At 39.6% G+C, this 18,540-nt stretch overlaps 2 protein-coding genes across 3 annotated transcripts in view; both read right to left on the minus strand.

Annotated features, from left to right (window-relative positions):
• LOC143296928 (asparagine--tRNA ligase, cytoplasmic-like) overlaps window positions 1-4,762 on the minus strand; it is a 37,921-nt gene extending 33,159 nt beyond the window's left edge. The window contains exons 1-4 of one of the 2 annotated variants that reach the window (XM_076608953.1): window positions 4,600-4,762; window positions 1,783-1,862; window positions 1,477-1,542; window positions 587-679 (exon numbers count right to left, since the gene is read on the minus strand). In XM_076608953.1, coding sequence (XP_076465068.1) covers window positions 587-679; window positions 1,477-1,542; window positions 1,783-1,862; window positions 4,600-4,639 — 279 coding nt within the window. In that variant the 5' untranslated portion in view covers window positions 4,640-4,762. Of the gene's footprint in view, window positions 1-586; window positions 680-1,476; window positions 1,543-1,782; window positions 1,866-4,599 lie in introns of both variants that reach the window. The other variant, XM_076608952.1, reaches the window with a different exon arrangement.
• A 5,604-nt stretch (window positions 4,763-10,366) lies between these two features.
• Window positions 10,367-18,223, minus strand: LOC143297296 (UMP-CMP kinase 2, mitochondrial-like). Its single transcript, XM_076609568.1, has 5 exons — window positions 17,529-18,223; window positions 16,695-16,827; window positions 15,274-15,475; window positions 14,321-14,548; window positions 10,367-13,091 (listed from the first exon to the last, which is right to left on the minus strand). Exons 1-5 carry the CDS (start codon window positions 18,135-18,137, stop codon window positions 12,968-12,970), a joined length of 1,296 nt encoding a protein of 431 aa, XP_076465683.1. The 5' UTR covers window positions 18,138-18,223; the 3' UTR covers window positions 10,367-12,967.
• Window positions 18,224-18,540: the final 317 nt, after the last annotated feature.

The raw sequence follows: 18,540 nt of genomic DNA on the forward strand, positions 1-18,540 counted from the left end.
CTGGAAATCGCGTCATACAAAAGTATGCATTACTATTATCATTACACACAGATAATATATATATATATATATATATACACACACACAAACATATATATCTATACATATATATATATATCTATATATATATATATATGTGTGTGTGTGTGTGTGTGCAAACTTCAATACAGGTTTTGTTTGGTATATACTGCTAATATACTAGTCAAAGAGTGCGTATGAGGGGAACATGCATGCTCTGTGCTTGTGTGTGTGCATGCGCATGTGTGTATGTGTGTGCATGCACGAGTGCTTGTAAACGAATTTGTGTGCTTTTTCATTAATTGGTATGCAGTGATAAGAGCTAGCAAAATGTATGTGAGAAAGTAACACAGTATCAGGCATTATCAATATCGTTATCCTCTATCACTTTTTTTTTTCTTCTTCATGTTTGAAAATCAGAGAGTTCAAGATTTTGTCTCACTTTTCCCCCAAAACTATCTTTCTCTTTCTGGTACTAGTTCTCACACTTGCAAATTCATTCATGTTCAGCCACAGACACCATTCTCACTGTCACACAAACACATTTAAATCAAAACTGACCACTCACCTCCTCGTCAGCTTTCTTTGCCATTTTCCTCTGTTCCGCTTGCCACAGGCCAGTCACCTTCTTCTTCTGACTTTTAGAAACGGGTTCATAGCGCTGCCAGCAATGTATTCCAAAATACAATTTACCATCAGTGCCACTCATTAGTAAATGTATTGATCTACCAATGAAACAAACATCTTCATATTTGACATCCACTAATGTCTAAAAACTCTGTCAAATATGCATTACCTACAATCTGTATGGAAATGATTTTTTTAATATTTTTATAATCTCTGGATCTTGTACTCAAACTATATGTTTTACAAGGATTTTTCTCTCACTGCTGTCCCTCATACACATGTAGACAGAGATGCCCAATATCATCTACATGCTTACACTCACCAACATGATGATTATCTACATGCACACACTCGCCAATATCATCTACATGTACATATACTCACCAACATCATCTACCAACATACCATCATCAATATCACGTATGTACAGTCACTCACCAATATCATCCACATAATATACTTACTAATATCATCTACATATATACACTAACCAATATCATCTACTTACATGTACATGTAGTCACACGCACACATCATAAGAAGGTACATGCACACTTTTCCATAGTAAAAATAACAAAGCAAACACATGTACTCATCACACAAAACACACTACACCCACACAGATATGCATTCAAAGTCAAAATGTTCAACAAATAACCTTGTGAGTTTGTGTAAGAACCCCTTATACACCGATTACACGTATCAACAATAAATATTGACGCTTGTGTATATATACCTTTAACCTAAGTTGCACCCAGTCTTTAAAGTTAAGAATTTTCAAAACAGACTATTTCAGCTCTGAAGTATATCTTCAAATACAGTTTGTCTCACCTCTCCCTCTGTTTTGCTGTCCACAAAAATCGGAGGAAAGGGTTCTTTTCCTGCTTTTCGCATTGCCTGAAGAAGATAATCATATTCAAAATGAATGGAATCCAAGTCATTCTGACAGATTTATATATATATATATACAATACAAACAGACTGAATGAACATGCAGACAAAGTACATAAAATTAATACAAATTCATGGAACAGAACAAAAATCTGCTATCATAAAATCCAAAAGCAACAACAAAAACAACATATCACTGCCATTATTTCGTTCATTACAGCAGGAAAAAAAGGCAACAACCAATACCTGAATAACAGTCTTGAAAGGCTTGTCCTTGCTTCCATCTCCGGTTTCATCACTGCCACTTGACTCTGAGGTGTAAATCTCTGCTGTAAAAAAAAAAAAAAAAAAAAAAAAAAAAAAAAAGGTCATAGAAATATGTAAAAACATCGCTGTCAGCCTTTGTTTAACCAGTTGAGTGCCTATAAGACGTCAGCTGATGTCCTACAAAAAGTAATGCCATAGTGCCTATAAGATGTCCACTGACATCCTGCATATGTTCCAATTTCTCATTCATAGGAGTTTGGTTCAATTCACATTTAACAAACTCAACAGTTAGTTTGATGTGTCTGAATTATAACAGTGTGTGTGTGTGTGTGTGTGTGTGTGTGTGTGTGTGTGTGTGTGTGTGTGTGTGTGTGTGTGTTTTCAAAATATATCCTGTCAGGTATAAGCACTAAAGCAGACAACATCATCATGTTGATGAACTTCCTTGAATTTTAAATTGGCAAGGGTCATATTCCCCACACAGTTATTAGTCCTTATTGAACATGCACACTGCTCTTAGACATATCAATGGAATTTCATATATAATTTCTCAATGCCTAAACGTGTACAATGCTATTCAATGTTCTTAAACATAAAATGTTTTAACCATGTCATCTATGTGACCTCTTCCTATTCTTAAAAATGTATCTTTCCTCTCTACAGGTGTATATTCTCATATTTGTATCAGTTACTCTCATTTTTAGTTTTACTTAAAAGTATTATCATTTTCATTTGTATTGTTGTTGTAGTTGCTGTTTCTATGAACTGGTTAATTCACTGAATGGTTCACAGGCTGGTTGGCTGGTTTATTAATTGGTCAATTCATTCAATAATTCACTTGTTTATCCATTCATATTATAATATCATGTATTGTTTAACTGTAATTAGTGTGAACTGTTCTCTAACATGTAAAATATTGTTAAATATGTCAATGTATTTCTATATGAACTCTTTGGACGCTTAAACATGTGCATGTCTTTTGTTAAATATGTCAATCAATTTCTATATAAACTCTTTGAACGCTTAAACATGTGCATGTCTTTTAAGTGAATGTCTCATTTTGTTTTTACAATGTGAGCTACACGACTGCATGACAGTATCTCTTCAGAGACTGAAGTTGACTGGAGTTGATCTAGTCAAAGGGAACTGGAAAAGGCAGCAAGCTGATAAGAAAAGTTGAATAGAAATGATCTAGTCATAGAGAACTGGAAAAGGCAGCAAGCTATAAGAAAAGTTGAATAGAAATGATCTAGTCATAGGGAACTGGAAAAGGCAGCAAGCTGATAAGAAAAGTTGAATAGAAATGATCTAGTCATAGGGAACTGGAAAAGGCAGCAAGCTATAAGAAAAGTTGAATAGAAATGATCTAGTCATAGGGAACTGGAAAAGGCAGCAAGCTGATAAGAAAAGTTGAATAGAAATGATCTAGTCATAGGGAACTGGAAAAGGCAGCAAGCTGATAAGAAAAGTTGAATAGAAATGATCTAGTCATAGGGAACTGGAAAAGGCAGCAAGCTGATAAGAAAAGTTAAATAGAAATGATCTAGTCATAGGGAACTGGAAAAGGCAGCAAGCTGACAAGAAAAGCTGAACAGAAATGATCTAGTCATAGGGAACAGGAACAGGAAATTTGACTTGATCTGGTCATGGCAAAGAGCAACAGGCACTCCCCTACAAACTGTCTCATTCTACTGAAGTTTCAGAAATCTACTAATTTCTCATTAAATACAGTACACTATTGTATACATCAGTATCAGTATCAGTAGCTCAAGGCAGTGTCACTGCGTTCGGGCAAATCAATATATGCACTACACCACATCTGCCAAGCAGATGCCTGACCAGCATCATAACCCTAAGAAAAAAAAGGAAGGAAATGAATATTTGTATAGATCGGTCATACACTATTAAGCTGAAGTCATTTCCATAAAAATGCTGTCACACTGATGAGTAGTTTCAGAAGATCAGTCACTTTAATAAAAATACAGTACACTAATGAGTAGATCTGTGCTGATCTGTGCCTTCCGTAACCTTCTTTCTCCAAAGGAGGACATTGACAAAGCATGTTTCTTTATCAATCCACAAACTAACATTGTCACCCTCAACAGTACTGACAAAATTCAGAAGCAATATTATATTTATAGTACTTTAGCAGCAACATTAGAAAATATGTTTTTAGTTACAGAGCAACTAACAACTGGAAATGACTAACCCCAGAAATCAAACGTGCACCTAACATGAATGCCTTTAAAAAGCTTATTGCCACTTCTACAAAACAACAATCTAGCTAGTGTAACCCCCCCCCCCCCCCCACCCCCCAGTTCTATACACACCAGAACCATCAAAATGATGATGGTTGGTGTTAAGAAAGAAGAAAGAAGAAGAAGGTGATCATGATATCATAAAGAAAACAATGTTTGACTTTGATGGTCAAAGGTGAGCCTGGGCTTGGGAGTACCTGACCAAAAAAACCAACAAAAAACAAAACGAAAACCGACGGGGAGAATAAAGCCGCAAGGCTACGGTGCTTGGCATCGCCCCTAACCTGAACCTGAACCTGAACCTGAAAGGCAGCGTTACCATGGGTTCCACCTCTTTAAGTTGAACTGGCCATTATAATTATTTTGTAGGTGTTAATATTTAATTCATCATCCACTTTTTTTCCAACTTCGCTGCTAAAAATGCCAGAGCAGTCGCAACATGTCACACTCTCATGGCGTGTTGCGCACATGGAATCACAATAATTCTTAATCAAAGACACAGAACCCGACAACATGAATCACACACATATCATCATACCCAGAGACAACGCTTCCACTCCCTCTACAGCATCGGCCATTTCTATGAATTGAAAGAATCCTCCCTGATCAGTCTGCAGCAAACAGATGTCCGGGTTTAGCAGACGGTTTTAGCAGACGTCCTGTCTCCTCACCAACTCTCAGTGCAATAACACACACCCCAGATGATGAAACTTGCTGTCAGAAAACGGTGTTGATGTAAAGTTAGGAATGGATATTTTTACGACATAAACTATATCTAGAACCTAACTGAAATCAAATTAAGCAAATAAAATAAATTTAACTGAAAACTATCTGTACTTTTATTTAATTAATGAATAAAAAATCAACACAAATAATATTAGATTAGTTTTCGAGAGACGAAGATAATCAATTGTTCTTTTTTACGTTTTCCCATTGATTTGCCGAGTCCGCGTGTACCCAAAAGTACGGCGGTCTCAGCAGGCCGGACGTAAATCTATTTATAGGTTCGTGGCACAGGATTGACACTGTAACAGGATTTCGACGAACAAAGTATTAATGTTCTACGAGAGAGAAACCAAACTCTACCAAACCATTTGCATGAAGTCGGCAATTACAGTTTGGATGAAAAAAAGGAAAAATAAAATAAAACAAATGAATAAATAAATGAATGAACGAATGCATAAATAAATGAACAATTCATTGAACAATAATTATTCTGTTTCCCTTTGTTTTAAACAAACATGTCAAATACATTTCCAGAAAAGTTCTCAGACATACATTTCAACTTTGCTTAGTGCTGCTTTTCTCAACAACAAAAACAGTAGCTGTCAACAATAGTTGCTGTCATGAACAGCCTGGGTTGTAGGTGATACCTTGTTTATGCTGTTTCTGACTATAATTATAGGCACTACTGAACAAAATCAAATAAACTCAAGAAAGATACGTGCAGGATCACCTGTGGTAGGTAGCATTAAAGCAACCAGATATGAGTGTGTGTATGAGCAAGTATGACAAGTTGTGTCAAAATGTCTGTTTGAAGTTTTTGTCTGCCGGTTTGAAGTTTGGGTATGCAAGTTCAGGTTTCTGCAGCTATGATGCACACACACACGCACACACACACACACACACACACTGGCCACAGGTCACTGGTCCCAAAACCTGGTTTGGTCTTAGGGGCGCTGCCAGCACTGCTCAACACATCACAACATTCTCTATCTCTGGCGGTCATGGGATAGGGTCTGAGTTTCGGCAAAGCTCCTCTCTGACCAGTCAGCGATGTTGTTTGCCCATTTCTTTTACTGTCTACCTTGTCTCCTTTCCCCTGCAATGTTCTTCAAAGGATGTTTTTGGAGAGCCTGTCGAATCTTGTCACATTGCATACCATCTCACTTTCCTATTTTTTCCTTGTGGTCAGTTGGTTTTCATACCAGACAACATGCTGTCTCATGTTTTCCTGACTTCTGCTTCTCTTGTGGTATTAATCAGAGATACCAAGGTATTTCACTGGCTCCTGCAAATACATACGCACATGCATGGAGAAGGAGGGGGAATCACCGTAACAGCTGAGTATTAAAGGCCACAAATTACCATTGAGACGATATTTCTGTTTTCGGTGGGAGGGAGGGGTCTGTGGTCGGCTGGACTTTAAGCAACAAACAATGAAAGAAAAGGGGCGTGATGGGTAAGGGTGACGATTTGTATTTGTATTTGTTTTTATCACAACAGATTTCTCTGTCTGAAATTCGGGCTGCTCTCCCCAGGGAGAGCGCGTCGCTGCACTACAGCGCCACCCATTTTTGGTTGTTTTTTTCCCTGCCTGCAGTTTTATTTGTTTTTCCTATCGAAGTGGATTTTTCTACAGAATTTTGCCAAGAACAACCCTTTTGTTGCTGTGGGTTCTTTTACGTGCGTTAAGTGCATGCTGCACACGGGACCTCGGTTTATCGTCTCATCCGAATGACTAGCGTCCAGACCACCACTCAAGGTCTAGTGGAGGGGGAGAAAATATCGGAAGCTGAGCCATGATTCGAACTAGCGCGCTCAGATTCTCTCGTTTCCTAGGCGGACGCGTTACCTCTAGGCCATCACTCCACATACAAGATGCTGCTTGTATTGAGATTCATTTAGGTTAACCACTTGACTGTTGCTGAAAGGAATGCTCTTCTGTGAAGAGATGTCACCTTGCTTGGATAAGACAGAGCTTTGAAAGATTAGGATGTCTTCTTCTTCTTCTGCGTTCACTCGTATGCACACGAGTGGGCTTTTACGTGTATGACCGTTTTTACCCCGCCATGTAGGCAGCCATACTCCGTTTTCGGGGGTGTGCATGCTGGGTATGTTCTTGTTTCCATAACCCACCGAACGCTGACATGGATTACAGGATCTTTAACGTGCGTATTTGATCTTCTGCTTGCATGTACACACGAAGGGGGCTCAGGCACTAACAGGTCTGCACATATGTTGACCTGGGAGATCGTAAAAATCTCCACTCTTTACCCACCAGGCGCCGTCACCGTGATTCGAACCCGGGACCCTCAGATTGAAAGTCCAACGCTTTAACCACTCGGCTATTGCGCCCGTCAATTAGGATGTCAAGTTACCTTTCTTTATACTTCTTCCTCTTGAGATTGTATAACATATGATCAGCAGAATCAATGGCACCATTGATGAGTACACAAAAACTGGTATCTGCACTTCAAAGGGACACATTGTTCTCATTTCATCTAGGTTCAGCAGTCAAAGGGTTAAAGACTGTGTCCTGGGACACTACTTTATTTCTTTCAAAATATAATCCAAGAGCTGCCCAATTTTATGAATGTGAGTGTGTGTGTGTGTGCACGCGCGTGCGTGCGTGCGTGCGTACATGTGTGAGCATGCCATGCATTGTATGCATGTTGTGTTCTGTGTTAGATTAAAACAAATTATTTATCTGCACTTTTTCTTACCATCAGTATGTGTGATGCACACAAGTGTTATGTCTGTGCTGTGAATGCATGTGTGTATTTGTGAGTTGTGAGTACAGTTTGTGAGTACATGTGTGTTGTGCCTTCAAGCATGTGGGCATACATGTTTGATTTTATGTGTGCATACATGTGTGTGTGTGTGTGTGTGTGTGTGTGTGTGCGTGTGTGTGTGTGTCTTTATCATTAATGTCTTTGTCTCTGCATCTGTCACTTGTGTGTTTCTACTATACTACTTTGTTACAGTAAACTGTATCGAATGACTGTGCCACTGAAAACATGTCAGCGCTGATAAGTTGGGCGCTGCTAACAAAGTCATTGAAGTCTGCCTGCTTTTCTGCCTTTGTGACAGTCAAGATAGCCAAATGGTTAGAGCAATGGTCTATTCGGTCTTTGTGACAAGCAAGATAGCCAAATGGTTAGAGCAATGGTCTATTCGGTCTTTGTGACAAGCAAGATAGCCAAATGGTTAGAGCAATGGTCTTTTCTGCCTTAGTGACAGGCAAGATAGCCAAATGGTTAGTGCAATGGACTTTTCTGCCTTTGTGACAGGCAAGATAGCCAAATGGTTAGAGCAATGGACTTTTCTGCCTTTGTGACAGGCAAGATAGCCAAATGGTTAGAGCACTGGTCTTTCAATCTGAGGGTCCTGGGTTCAAATCCTGGCTGCACCTGGTGGGCAAACGCTGGAGACTTTTCCCATCCCCCAGGTCAACATAAATATGAGCAGACCTGCTAATGCCTGAAACATCAAATACATTTGTTAAAGATCCGGTTGTCCGTGTACTGAGTTATGGAAGCATACACATAATAGGTACACATGATAGTGGAGTGATGGCCTAGAGGTAACGCGTCTGCCTAGGAAGCAAGAGAATGTGAGCGCGCTGGTTCGAATCGCGGCTCAGCCGCCAATATTTTCTCCCCCTCCACTAGACCTGGACTGGTGGTCTGGACACGAGTCATTCGGATGAGACGATAAACCGAGGTCCCGTGTGCAGCATGCACTTAGCGCACGTAAAAGAACCCACGGCAACAAAAGGGTTGTTCCTGGCAAAATTCTGTAGAAAAATCCACTTCAATAGGAAAAACAAATAAAACTGCACGCAGGAAAAAATACAAAAAATTAGTGGCGCTGTAGTATTGCGACGCGCTCTCCCTGGGGAGAGCAGCCCGAATTTCACACAGAGAAATCTGTTGTGATAAAAAGAAATACAGATACACACACTGAAAAATGGAGTGTGATTGCCTTTAAGGAGTAAAAAAAAAACACGGTCATGTGCATAAAACCCCACTTGACACATCAGTGAACATTAGAGTTACAGCCAACAAAAGCAGAAGAAAGAAAAACTGGCATTTGCAGAACAAGTGTATGTAAACTTTCTTCAGTTAGAATGTACTGTATGGTACCTTTAATGGTACCTAAATGTGAAAAAGAAAACACACAAGTATATCATCTCAAAAGGAAAAGCTGCTTTGAACTGAGGTCTCGGATGACACAGATAATTACAATCTGAAAAATAATCAAGAGTGTGAGCTGGATAGTGTCTGAGTTGTGTGTCAAAACTACAAAAAAACAAAAACAAAAACAAAAAGTTTGTGTCATTTTAACTCTTTTTTTTTCCTTTTGGTAAATGCGCATTTGTTCGTATGTATGTGTGTTTGTAAGCACCAGCATTTGTTTACACTGCAGGCATCCCTATGATAGTTTTGTTATAGGCCCTGCAACATTTGAAGGCCTTGGGACATGAATACCTCTTCACTGTGTGTGGGGCTCAGCATGGGAAGGCAGGATCCAATCCTCTCCTTCCACTGCTCTAACCTTCCCCGCTCGATGTCAGGTACCCACGGGCGCAATAGCCGAGTGGTTAAAGCATTGGACTATAAATCTGAGGGTCCCGGGTTCGAATCACGGTGATGGGCACCTGGTGGGTGAAGGGTGGAGATTTTTATGATCTCCCAGGTCAACATATGTGCAGACCTGCTAGTGCCTGAACCCCCTTCGTGTGTATATGCAAGCAGAAGATCAAATGCGCACGTTAAAGATCCTGTAATCCATGTCAGCGTTCGGTGGGTTATGGAAACAAGAACATACCCAGCATGCACACCCCCGAAAACGGAGTATGGCTGCCTACATGGCGGGGTGAAAATGGTTATACACGTAAAAGCCCACTCGTGTGCATACGAGTGAACGTGGGAGTTGCAGCCCTCGAACGCAGAAGAAGATGTCAGGTACCCATTCACACCGGGGTGGAGTGAGGAAAATCGGAGTGAAGTGCCTTTCCCAAGGACACAACACCATGTGGTAACGGGGCCTCTTCTTCTTCTGCGTTCACTCGTATGCACAAGAGTGGGCTTTTACGCGTATGACCGTTTTTACCCCGCCATGTAGGCAGCCATACTCCGTTTTCGGGGGTGTGCATGCTGGGTATGTTCTTGTTTCCATAACCCACCGAACGCTGACATGGATTACAGGATCTTTAATGTGCGTATTTTGATCTTCTGCTTGCATATACACACGAAGGGGGTTCAGGCACTAGCAGGTCTGCACATATGTTGACCTGGGAGATCATAAAAATCTCCACCCTTTACCCACCAGGCGCCATCACCGTGATTCGAACCCGGGACCCTCAGATTGACAATCCAACGTTTTAACCACTCGGCTGTTGCGCCCGTCGTAACGGGGCCTCGAACCTTGATCCATGGATCAGTCATGGCACCTACATCTCTGCAATGTGTTGACTGAACACAGAATAATGGGTATGTTGGAAAAAACCAGACAAGCAAAAACCTGAATAAATATAACAATATACACACCAACACATGAAAACTGCACACACAAAAAAATCTTACTGTAAATTTTATTTCAATTTGTAACAATCTAAAATAATCAACATTGTCATCAAAACGTGAACAATAACATAAAAATTCCAGACTTTGGCAAGAACACAAAGATTTTGTTTGAATGGCCAACATAAAAGCAATTGCTGCAAAACAATTTTGAACACTGCTCTAAAACAATGTATTTTTTTTTTAATTTCAGGCTCTTTATTTTTTCCCCAACAATTTTTTGCCAAGGTGTACAAATACAAACATGATTTGTACACAGAAAAGTAAAACAATTTTCTTTCCCAGTTTTCAACTTACCAGGCTGTTTGGAGGTCCACATGAAACGCAAGCTTAAAGCCAAAAAGAAATGTTCTGAACATCACATGACACAAGGATGAGAACACAAATATGCTCTTTTCAGTTCTAATAGAAACAAGTATTGATTTTTGATGGAAAATTTTAAATAATATTTGCCCTCGGCAAGGCTCACAATTTCAGCACAGGACACAAACATGGTCAATGTTTCATTAGAAAACCTACTTCATACACAAATGTGCACATGCACACACATCCATTCAAAGATATAAAAACACAGCGATATAGAAACACAGTGCAAAATCACTTCGCACATACTCACACACACATGCATGCACACATAAAAACACACATGCACACAGACAAATCAAGAACAGTATGAAGTGTTGCCTTCTCTGTCCATTAAAAAAGAAATTGGCAAACTACATTTTCACAAGATACCAGAATAATGAAGGAGCTAACAATGTAACATGGTAAAATGGACTGTAGTCACTGATGCAGACCCATGTGCGGCTTGTCAGGATACGATTCAAATATACACAAGTGTGTGTGAACACACACTGAATACACCTCACACTGAACTTAATTCTTGCGTGAACTGCGAAGCAAATAAGATAAATGAATAAAAAGCAAATAAATGAATGGATGAATTAATAGATGAACAATGAAAAGAAGATTGAAGAGAACCAGTCTAACACAAATCCATGATTTGTGACTTTCACAACACAATCCCCAAACACTTCACCTTTGAATCTTACTGCGTCTTGTTTATGGAAACCAGACTATTTCTTTAGTCAACTATCTTTGTTGCTTACAGTCCACCCAGCCTGACAGGGCTGGAAATTCATGAATATCTGTCCACAGAACCTGAAAATAATGATTTAAAAAACAAACAAACAAACAAAAAAACCACCAGAAAGAAAAAAAGAAACAAGACTAGAGCTGTGTTGTGAGCACTGTCCTGATGCATTCCTAACATTCCTGAAAACTCTTTGGGGGTGTACATAGGTCAGCATGGTTTACAAATTCTAGGTGTAAGGACAATCAGCGCACTCAAAAACTTGCCAGACCGAGTGCATGCTGTAATGGGGGAAAAAAAAAAAAAAAAAAAAAAAAAAAATCACATGATAATATATGTGTGGGGTACAGAATTGATGTTGCTTGCTAAGCATGTACCTGACGACATCAGTGAACACATGAACACAATCTTTCATATGTCCCTGTATGCGTGCGTGTTTGTGTGTGTGTGTGTGTTAGTGTGTGTGTGTGGCTTGGGATGAAAGACAAGGGAAGACAAGGTCTGTGTGAAAATTAAAATCAGTTGCAATATACCCAGAAGCCGACTGTCACAGCTTCTGCTCATCATCTTCAAAGCATGCTTTGCGTAATTTCTCAATAACCTGCCTGCTCTGATTAAACTGTAGACAAACAATGTATAACAGATTACTTTTATAAAAGAGATTAATAAAATGATTTATCATACTGATAAAATTACATACAATATACATTATTTCCGTGGAACAATCACTGAGCAGGAAATATCACACATAATGAATCAACTATGCATATGAATATCTTGTTCATCCATTACTACTGGTATTACTGTGCATATGTCTTAAACATCAGTCACTACTGTTACTGCTGTGCATATAAATGTCTTGCCCATTAATTACCACTGTTACTGCTGTGCATATAAATGTCTTGCCCGTCAATTACCACTGTTACTACTGTGCCTATAAATGTCTTGCCCGTCAATTACCACTGTTACTACTGTGCCTATAAATGTCTTGCCCATTAATTACCACTGATATTGCTGTGCATATAAATGTCTTGCCCATCAATTACCACTGTTACTACTGTGCATATAAATGTCTTGCGCATCAATTACCAGTTACTACTGTGCTTATGAATGTCTTGCGCATCAATTACTACCGTTACTACTATGCATATAAATGTCGTGCACATTAATTATCACAGTTACTACTGTGGATATAAATGTCTTGCCCATTAATTACCCTTACAACTGTGCATATAATTGTCTTGCCCATCAATTACTGTTACTACTGTGCATATGAATGTCTTGCACATCAATTGCCACTGTTACTACTGTGCATTTAAATGTCTTGTCCATCAAATAAGACAGTTACTGTGCATATAGATGTCTTGCGCATCAACTACCACTGTTACTACTGTGTATATAAATGTCTTGCGCATCGATTACCACTGTTACTATTGTGTATATAAATGTCGAACACATCTGCTGCCATTGTGACTGTGAACACACAGCACGTGAAGACAGCATTGTCACTGACGAATGCCTTGCAGCTCAAGCTGTTCCAGCACTGCAGCCACCACCTCCTCCTTGCTTCCACTGGCATCCACCTGGATGCATGCAGGTTCTCGCATTCTCAGGTATGCTTCGCACAACCTGTTAAGACATATATATCCTCCCTGTTGATTACCTCTGTGTGTGTATGGTTGTGTGTGTGTGTGTGTGTGTGTGTGTGTGTGTGTGTGTGTGTGTGAAGGTGTGTGTGTGTGTGTGTGTTTATGTGTGTGTACATATGCCTGGGTATGATTGTGTGTATGTGGGTGTACATGAGCACAAGGATTTTGTATCTAAATGAATGTGTGTATTTCTGTTGGTGCTTGAGTGTGCATTCATGTTTGCAGAGTATGATAATGTACATTCATTATATGTGTGTGTGTGTGTGTGTGTGTGCGCACGCGCACATGCATGTGTGTGCACATGCATGTGTGTGTGTGTGTGTGTGTGTGTGTGTGTGTCTGTGTGTGCATAGTTGCACTTCCATTTCATGCCATTCCACATATATCTGATATTAGATGATTGTGTGTGTGTGTGTGTGTGTGTGTGTTGTGTGTGAATGTGCATACATGCATGTGTGTGAACGTGTGTGCACATTTATGTATATGCAAGTGACTGGTTCACGTGAACACTGCATGTCAACAGTGGTGTCTGACTCAGTTTCTTCCCAATCAGTGAGTCACAAAGCAGCCAACTGTTTCAGATGCAGGGGCCAAATCAAGGCTTTAAAACACTCTGAATTCAAACTCTTTCAAACTCATTGTGTTTTCCTGGGTTCATTTTCAACTAATCAGTGTGTGCAAATTTTAACAAAAATTATGGATTCTTTCATTATCTGAACGGAAGATAGCATGAGAAGGGAGGATGTTTTACATACTGTCCCAAACTCATTGTGTTTCTGATCAGTCTGGAACAGTTCAGTTCATAATTTCTAACCTTTGTTTTTTGGTGATATTCTTACTAACCCATACTTCTTCTTCTTCTTCGTTCGTGGGTTACAACTCCCATGTTCGCTCGCATGTACACAAGTGGGCTTTTAAGTGCATGACCATTTTTACCCCGCCATGTAGGCAGCCATACTCTGTTTTTGGGGGTGTGCATGCTGGGTATGTTCTTGTTTCCATACCCCACCAAACGCTGACATGGATTACAGGATCTTTGATGTGCGTATTTGATCTTCTGCTTGCGTATACGCAAGAAGGGGGTTCAGGCACAAGCAGGTTTGAACATAATTATGTTAATTTGGGAGATCGGAAAAATCTCCACCTTTTACCCACCAGGTAGCGTTACCAAGATTCGAACCTGGGACCCTCAGATTTAAAGTCCAATACCTCTTTCGAAACAGCTGATCCTTGTTCAGGAAGCGCTCTTCAAAGGTGACGATACCCTGGCGTTTTCCAAGCCGCTCTCTTCGCACCTGCTCACTGACTGTCAGAAAGATGACGGTGGTTGGTTTTAGCAGGTCTGTGGGCCAACAGTAACTCTCATGACCAAGCGGAGGCAGATCCCCCATGCTGGTCTCATTGGCTATACCATAGGCTGCTGTGCTGTGCCAGTACCTGGAGAAAAGAACATTCTTAATTTTTGATCATGTGTAATGAACTGGATGATCACTAAATTAAATCTGTGTTAGCCTCCAAAAACAAAGTATGGCTGCCTACATGGTCGGATAAGCATTAATCAAATCTGCTGGTTGATCACTAAATTAAATCTGCATTACCCCCTAAAACAAAGTACAGCTGCATACATGGCCGGATAAGCATTAATCAAATCTGCGATTATCCTTGAAAACAGAATACAGCTGCCTAAATGGCAGAGTAAAAAATAGTCACACACGTTATTCAACCCACTCATACACAGTGAATGTGGGAGTTGTTGCCTACAAACACAGAAGAAGAAGAAATATGTTTTAGACTCATAGTCCTGTGAAGTCCTTTGTTTGGGGAAGAAAGGTGGAAAAGATGTGTGATTAGGAGGTGAGAGACAAATCACAATATATTTTGCAGAAATATTTTTCTTCCAAAGATTTTCCGTTCAGTTTGAACACATTTTTTACTTTCATAAACTGATAAAGGATGATATCTGTACCTATATTTAGGAACAGTGCAGAGAGCCCTAAGAGGGACCCACTGTCAGCCTAAGTGGTATGCTACACACACACACACACACACATATACACACACACACACACACACACACACAATAATAGCAAAGAAAACTGACACAATGCACACACACACACATGTATAAAGTAACACAAAATATATACAAAAATGTCATTCACCTGTCCATTAGCACCACCCTGGTCTGGCATTCTGCAGCAATCTGCTGTGCAACAATGTAGTTCCCCAGACTGTAGTACGCTCGCCGCACAATCTCTGGCAGTTTATCAAAGAACGGCCGCAGTGGGAGGAGACAGGGAGGGGGTGTGCTGTACCGAGCCGCATTCAGCTTCTCTTCCAGAAACTCTGTCAGCGTGGTTTTCCCTGCGGAACAGTAGGACAATGACATGGTGTGTTTTTTTTTCAAAGCCTCTTATAAAATATTTTCTGACACCTCTGAAATTGAATATATTCTAAATAAATGAATTGATAACATTAAAAAAAAGAAAAAAGAAAAAAAGAAAAAAAGGACAGTAACTCATTGTAATATGTTGTGGATGAACAGATGACAAGTGTCAATATACCTAACAGAACCTCTAATTATTTAACAACAACAACAGATAATCTAGAGCATTAGCCGTTGGCTGGATCAACAAGCAAAGTGTGCATGCTCAAAGAGAATTAATATTAAAAAAAAAAATTGTTGTACATGTTTGATAGCTATGCAACATAGTATTTGTGCATGTTGCCATGTAATTTAATGATATTGCAGTAAGATACTTTTTTCATAGCTTTTACACAATGTTTTCTGATAGCTTTGAATACATTTTTAATAGACTGATAACACTGACAATGAAAATCAGATATGTTAAACAATAAAACTGACAAAGAGAAATAAAACATGCAATTTCTTCCTTTCTATGTTTATTTTTTTCTGACTGGTCATTTCCGCTTTAGATCATTGACCAGTCAGCTTAATCAATGCATATCAAGAAATTCGGATACCAGTACTGTCCAGAAAAGAACAGGTCATTTAGATATGGGCTCTTTATCTATGGTGTCATCATTGCTTTTTCCCTGCTTTTTCTGTAAATCTTACTAATACTATAAAAGATTTTTTTATATTTCTACACTGCAGACAGTGAAGAATGTATTCAAATGATCACTCTTTACACTGGTTAATAACGAATCTATTTCACACGATTTCACATAAAATAAAAAGACAAATTATACTTAGTGATAACATAAAGATATCCACTTTTTTCACCTTTAAAAAAATATTTTGTACATTGTCTTTTCAACAACAAAAAAACATACCAAAAAAAAAGAGAGGAAATTTACCTCCACTGTACCACTGCACCTATTTGTTCTGTCCAAACTATATAATAAATTCAACCATCACATCCAACTTTTTTTTTAATCCACACACACACACACACACACATGCTCACACACACACAGAGTCACATATGCAGGCACACACATACATGCTCTCTCTCAAACACACACATCTACACACACACACACACACATGCTCTCTCACACACACACACACACACACACACACATGACAACAGCACAAACTCCAACAATCCAAAGCTACCTGTGGCATCCATGCCCTCCACCACAATCAAGGGTTCCTTCATCATAGCCTGAAGCTGTGCCACTGTTTTCCGCTCTCTGAGTTCATGGGCTGCAATGTCCAGCAGCTTCTGGACCTCGATACTTTCCTTGAACTGAAATGTGTCAGTGTAAATTGTTAAAACTTAAACACGTTTAGATCTTTCAATATGTTTTCTTTTTTTTCTATTTGTTCATGCTTCACATCTGTTCACAATCAAATGGTGTTATGATAAGATAAACACACATAAACAATTATAAAATGTTTGTGTGTGTGTGTGTGTGTGTGTGTGTGTGTGTGTGTGCATGAAAGTTTTGTAACTTTATATGTATAACTTGCTGTGGAATGCATTTTTAATATTCACTAACTCAAACACACACACACACACACACACACACACACACACACACACACACACACACACACACACTGGGGTGGGGGCTCAGTGAAAACGAGATAAAGTTATATTTGATGTGCGTGTATGTGTTTCTGAATGTGATTGAGTACACCAATTGAATGTCACCAAACTAATAATTAGGACTTTAAAGAATACAATAAAAGTCCGTGTTTTGTGGATATGACTGAGTATACCAATTGAGTATTATCAAAACTAATAATTAACACTTTAAAGAATACAATACGATGACAATTTACAAGGATCAAAAGCAGAAGCACTTTTCAAATGAAATACTAGAAAGAACACTTGAAAAGTTAACATACAAGGAGAATTTACAATGATCAAAAGCAGAAGTACTTTTTTTAAAAATGTAACACCATATAAGAACACTGGAAAGTTGATCAAGAGATAAAACTAACCATATTAAGAACTCCGATTGTTCTTTCGTAGTCGTGGAAAACAGGACTGAATCGATTCTCTTGGAAAATTGGTGAAACTTGCGGATTTTGCACCCACTCAACCAACACTTCTGGCACGATCGTCCTCGCACTCTTGCTATGACTATCCGTCAGTCTCCACAAAACTGTACCTTCTGTGGTTTTTGTGTCTCTCTCGTACATCAATACCGTGCACTCGTTCTCCCGTGCCTGCGAAAGCATACAGGGGTCTGTAGTCTGTGATGTGTCGTCTGCTTTCAGCGCATAGAGTTGTCTCCCCACCATCACCTTCGCAGACATCTTCGCGCCAAGAACAAAATCGAACCGTGTCGATAACTCTTCTTGATCGACAAAACGCCTAAACAAGCTTTGAGCCGACAAACAGGATCCAACATAAAATTTGTCCGAAGGATCAACCGACTCTTTCAAGTCGGTGCTGGTTGGCGAATTGATAATGTAAAGAGTGGTGAAAGCACTTGCGAGAACAGGCCTGTTTCCATTTTCCAAGCAGTTGTCGGTTTTATCATGCCATGACTTCAAGTAGACTGGTGTGTCTGGAAGGCTGATGTAGAAGGTGGTATCATTTGCCATTGTTTTCAGGGGAGTCAGAAATATCTGGGTTCCAGTCCTGCGGCTGATTTTCGCGGCAAGAGCGAACGTCCGACACACCCAGGTAATCATTTAGAGTTATCTATGCTTGACATGGGTGTGTCAGGTGATTGGTCCTGCCGTGGAAGACTGTACTTTCAGTTTCGATTTCTCGATACATAAAATCCATGTGTGTGTGTGTGTGTGTGTGTGTGTGTGTGTGTGTGTGTGTGTGTGTGTGTGTAATTTTAATCTGTCTGTGTCTGCGTGTGTATGTATTCCTACTCGGCGATAAGAAACTCTAGGGACAGCTGCCGCGGGACAGTGCAAGCCAGTCTTCAGAGAAGAAGCCCCCCTCAGTCAAGTGTTTCGGCCTTTAACTCTTTACACTCTAAGGGGGCCGGGC

This window comes from Babylonia areolata, chromosome 22 (assembly GCF_041734735.1).
Source record: "Babylonia areolata isolate BAREFJ2019XMU chromosome 22, ASM4173473v1, whole genome shotgun sequence".
NCBI lineage: Eukaryota > Metazoa > Mollusca > Gastropoda > Neogastropoda > Buccinidae > Babylonia > Babylonia areolata.

Coding starts and splice junctions, on each gene's coding strand:
- LOC143297296 (XM_076609568.1), bottom strand. CDS start 18,137: ATGGCAAATGATACCACCTTCTACATCAGCCTTCCAGACACACCAGTC. Junction 16,828..17,528: donor CAATCGGAGTTCTTAATATG/GTTAGTTTTATC, acceptor GACACATTTCAG/TTCAAGGAAAGTATCGAGGT. Junction 15,476..16,694: donor GGAGGGCATGGATGCCACAG/GTAGCTTTGGAT, acceptor ACTGTTCCGCAG/GGAAAACCACGCTGACAGAG.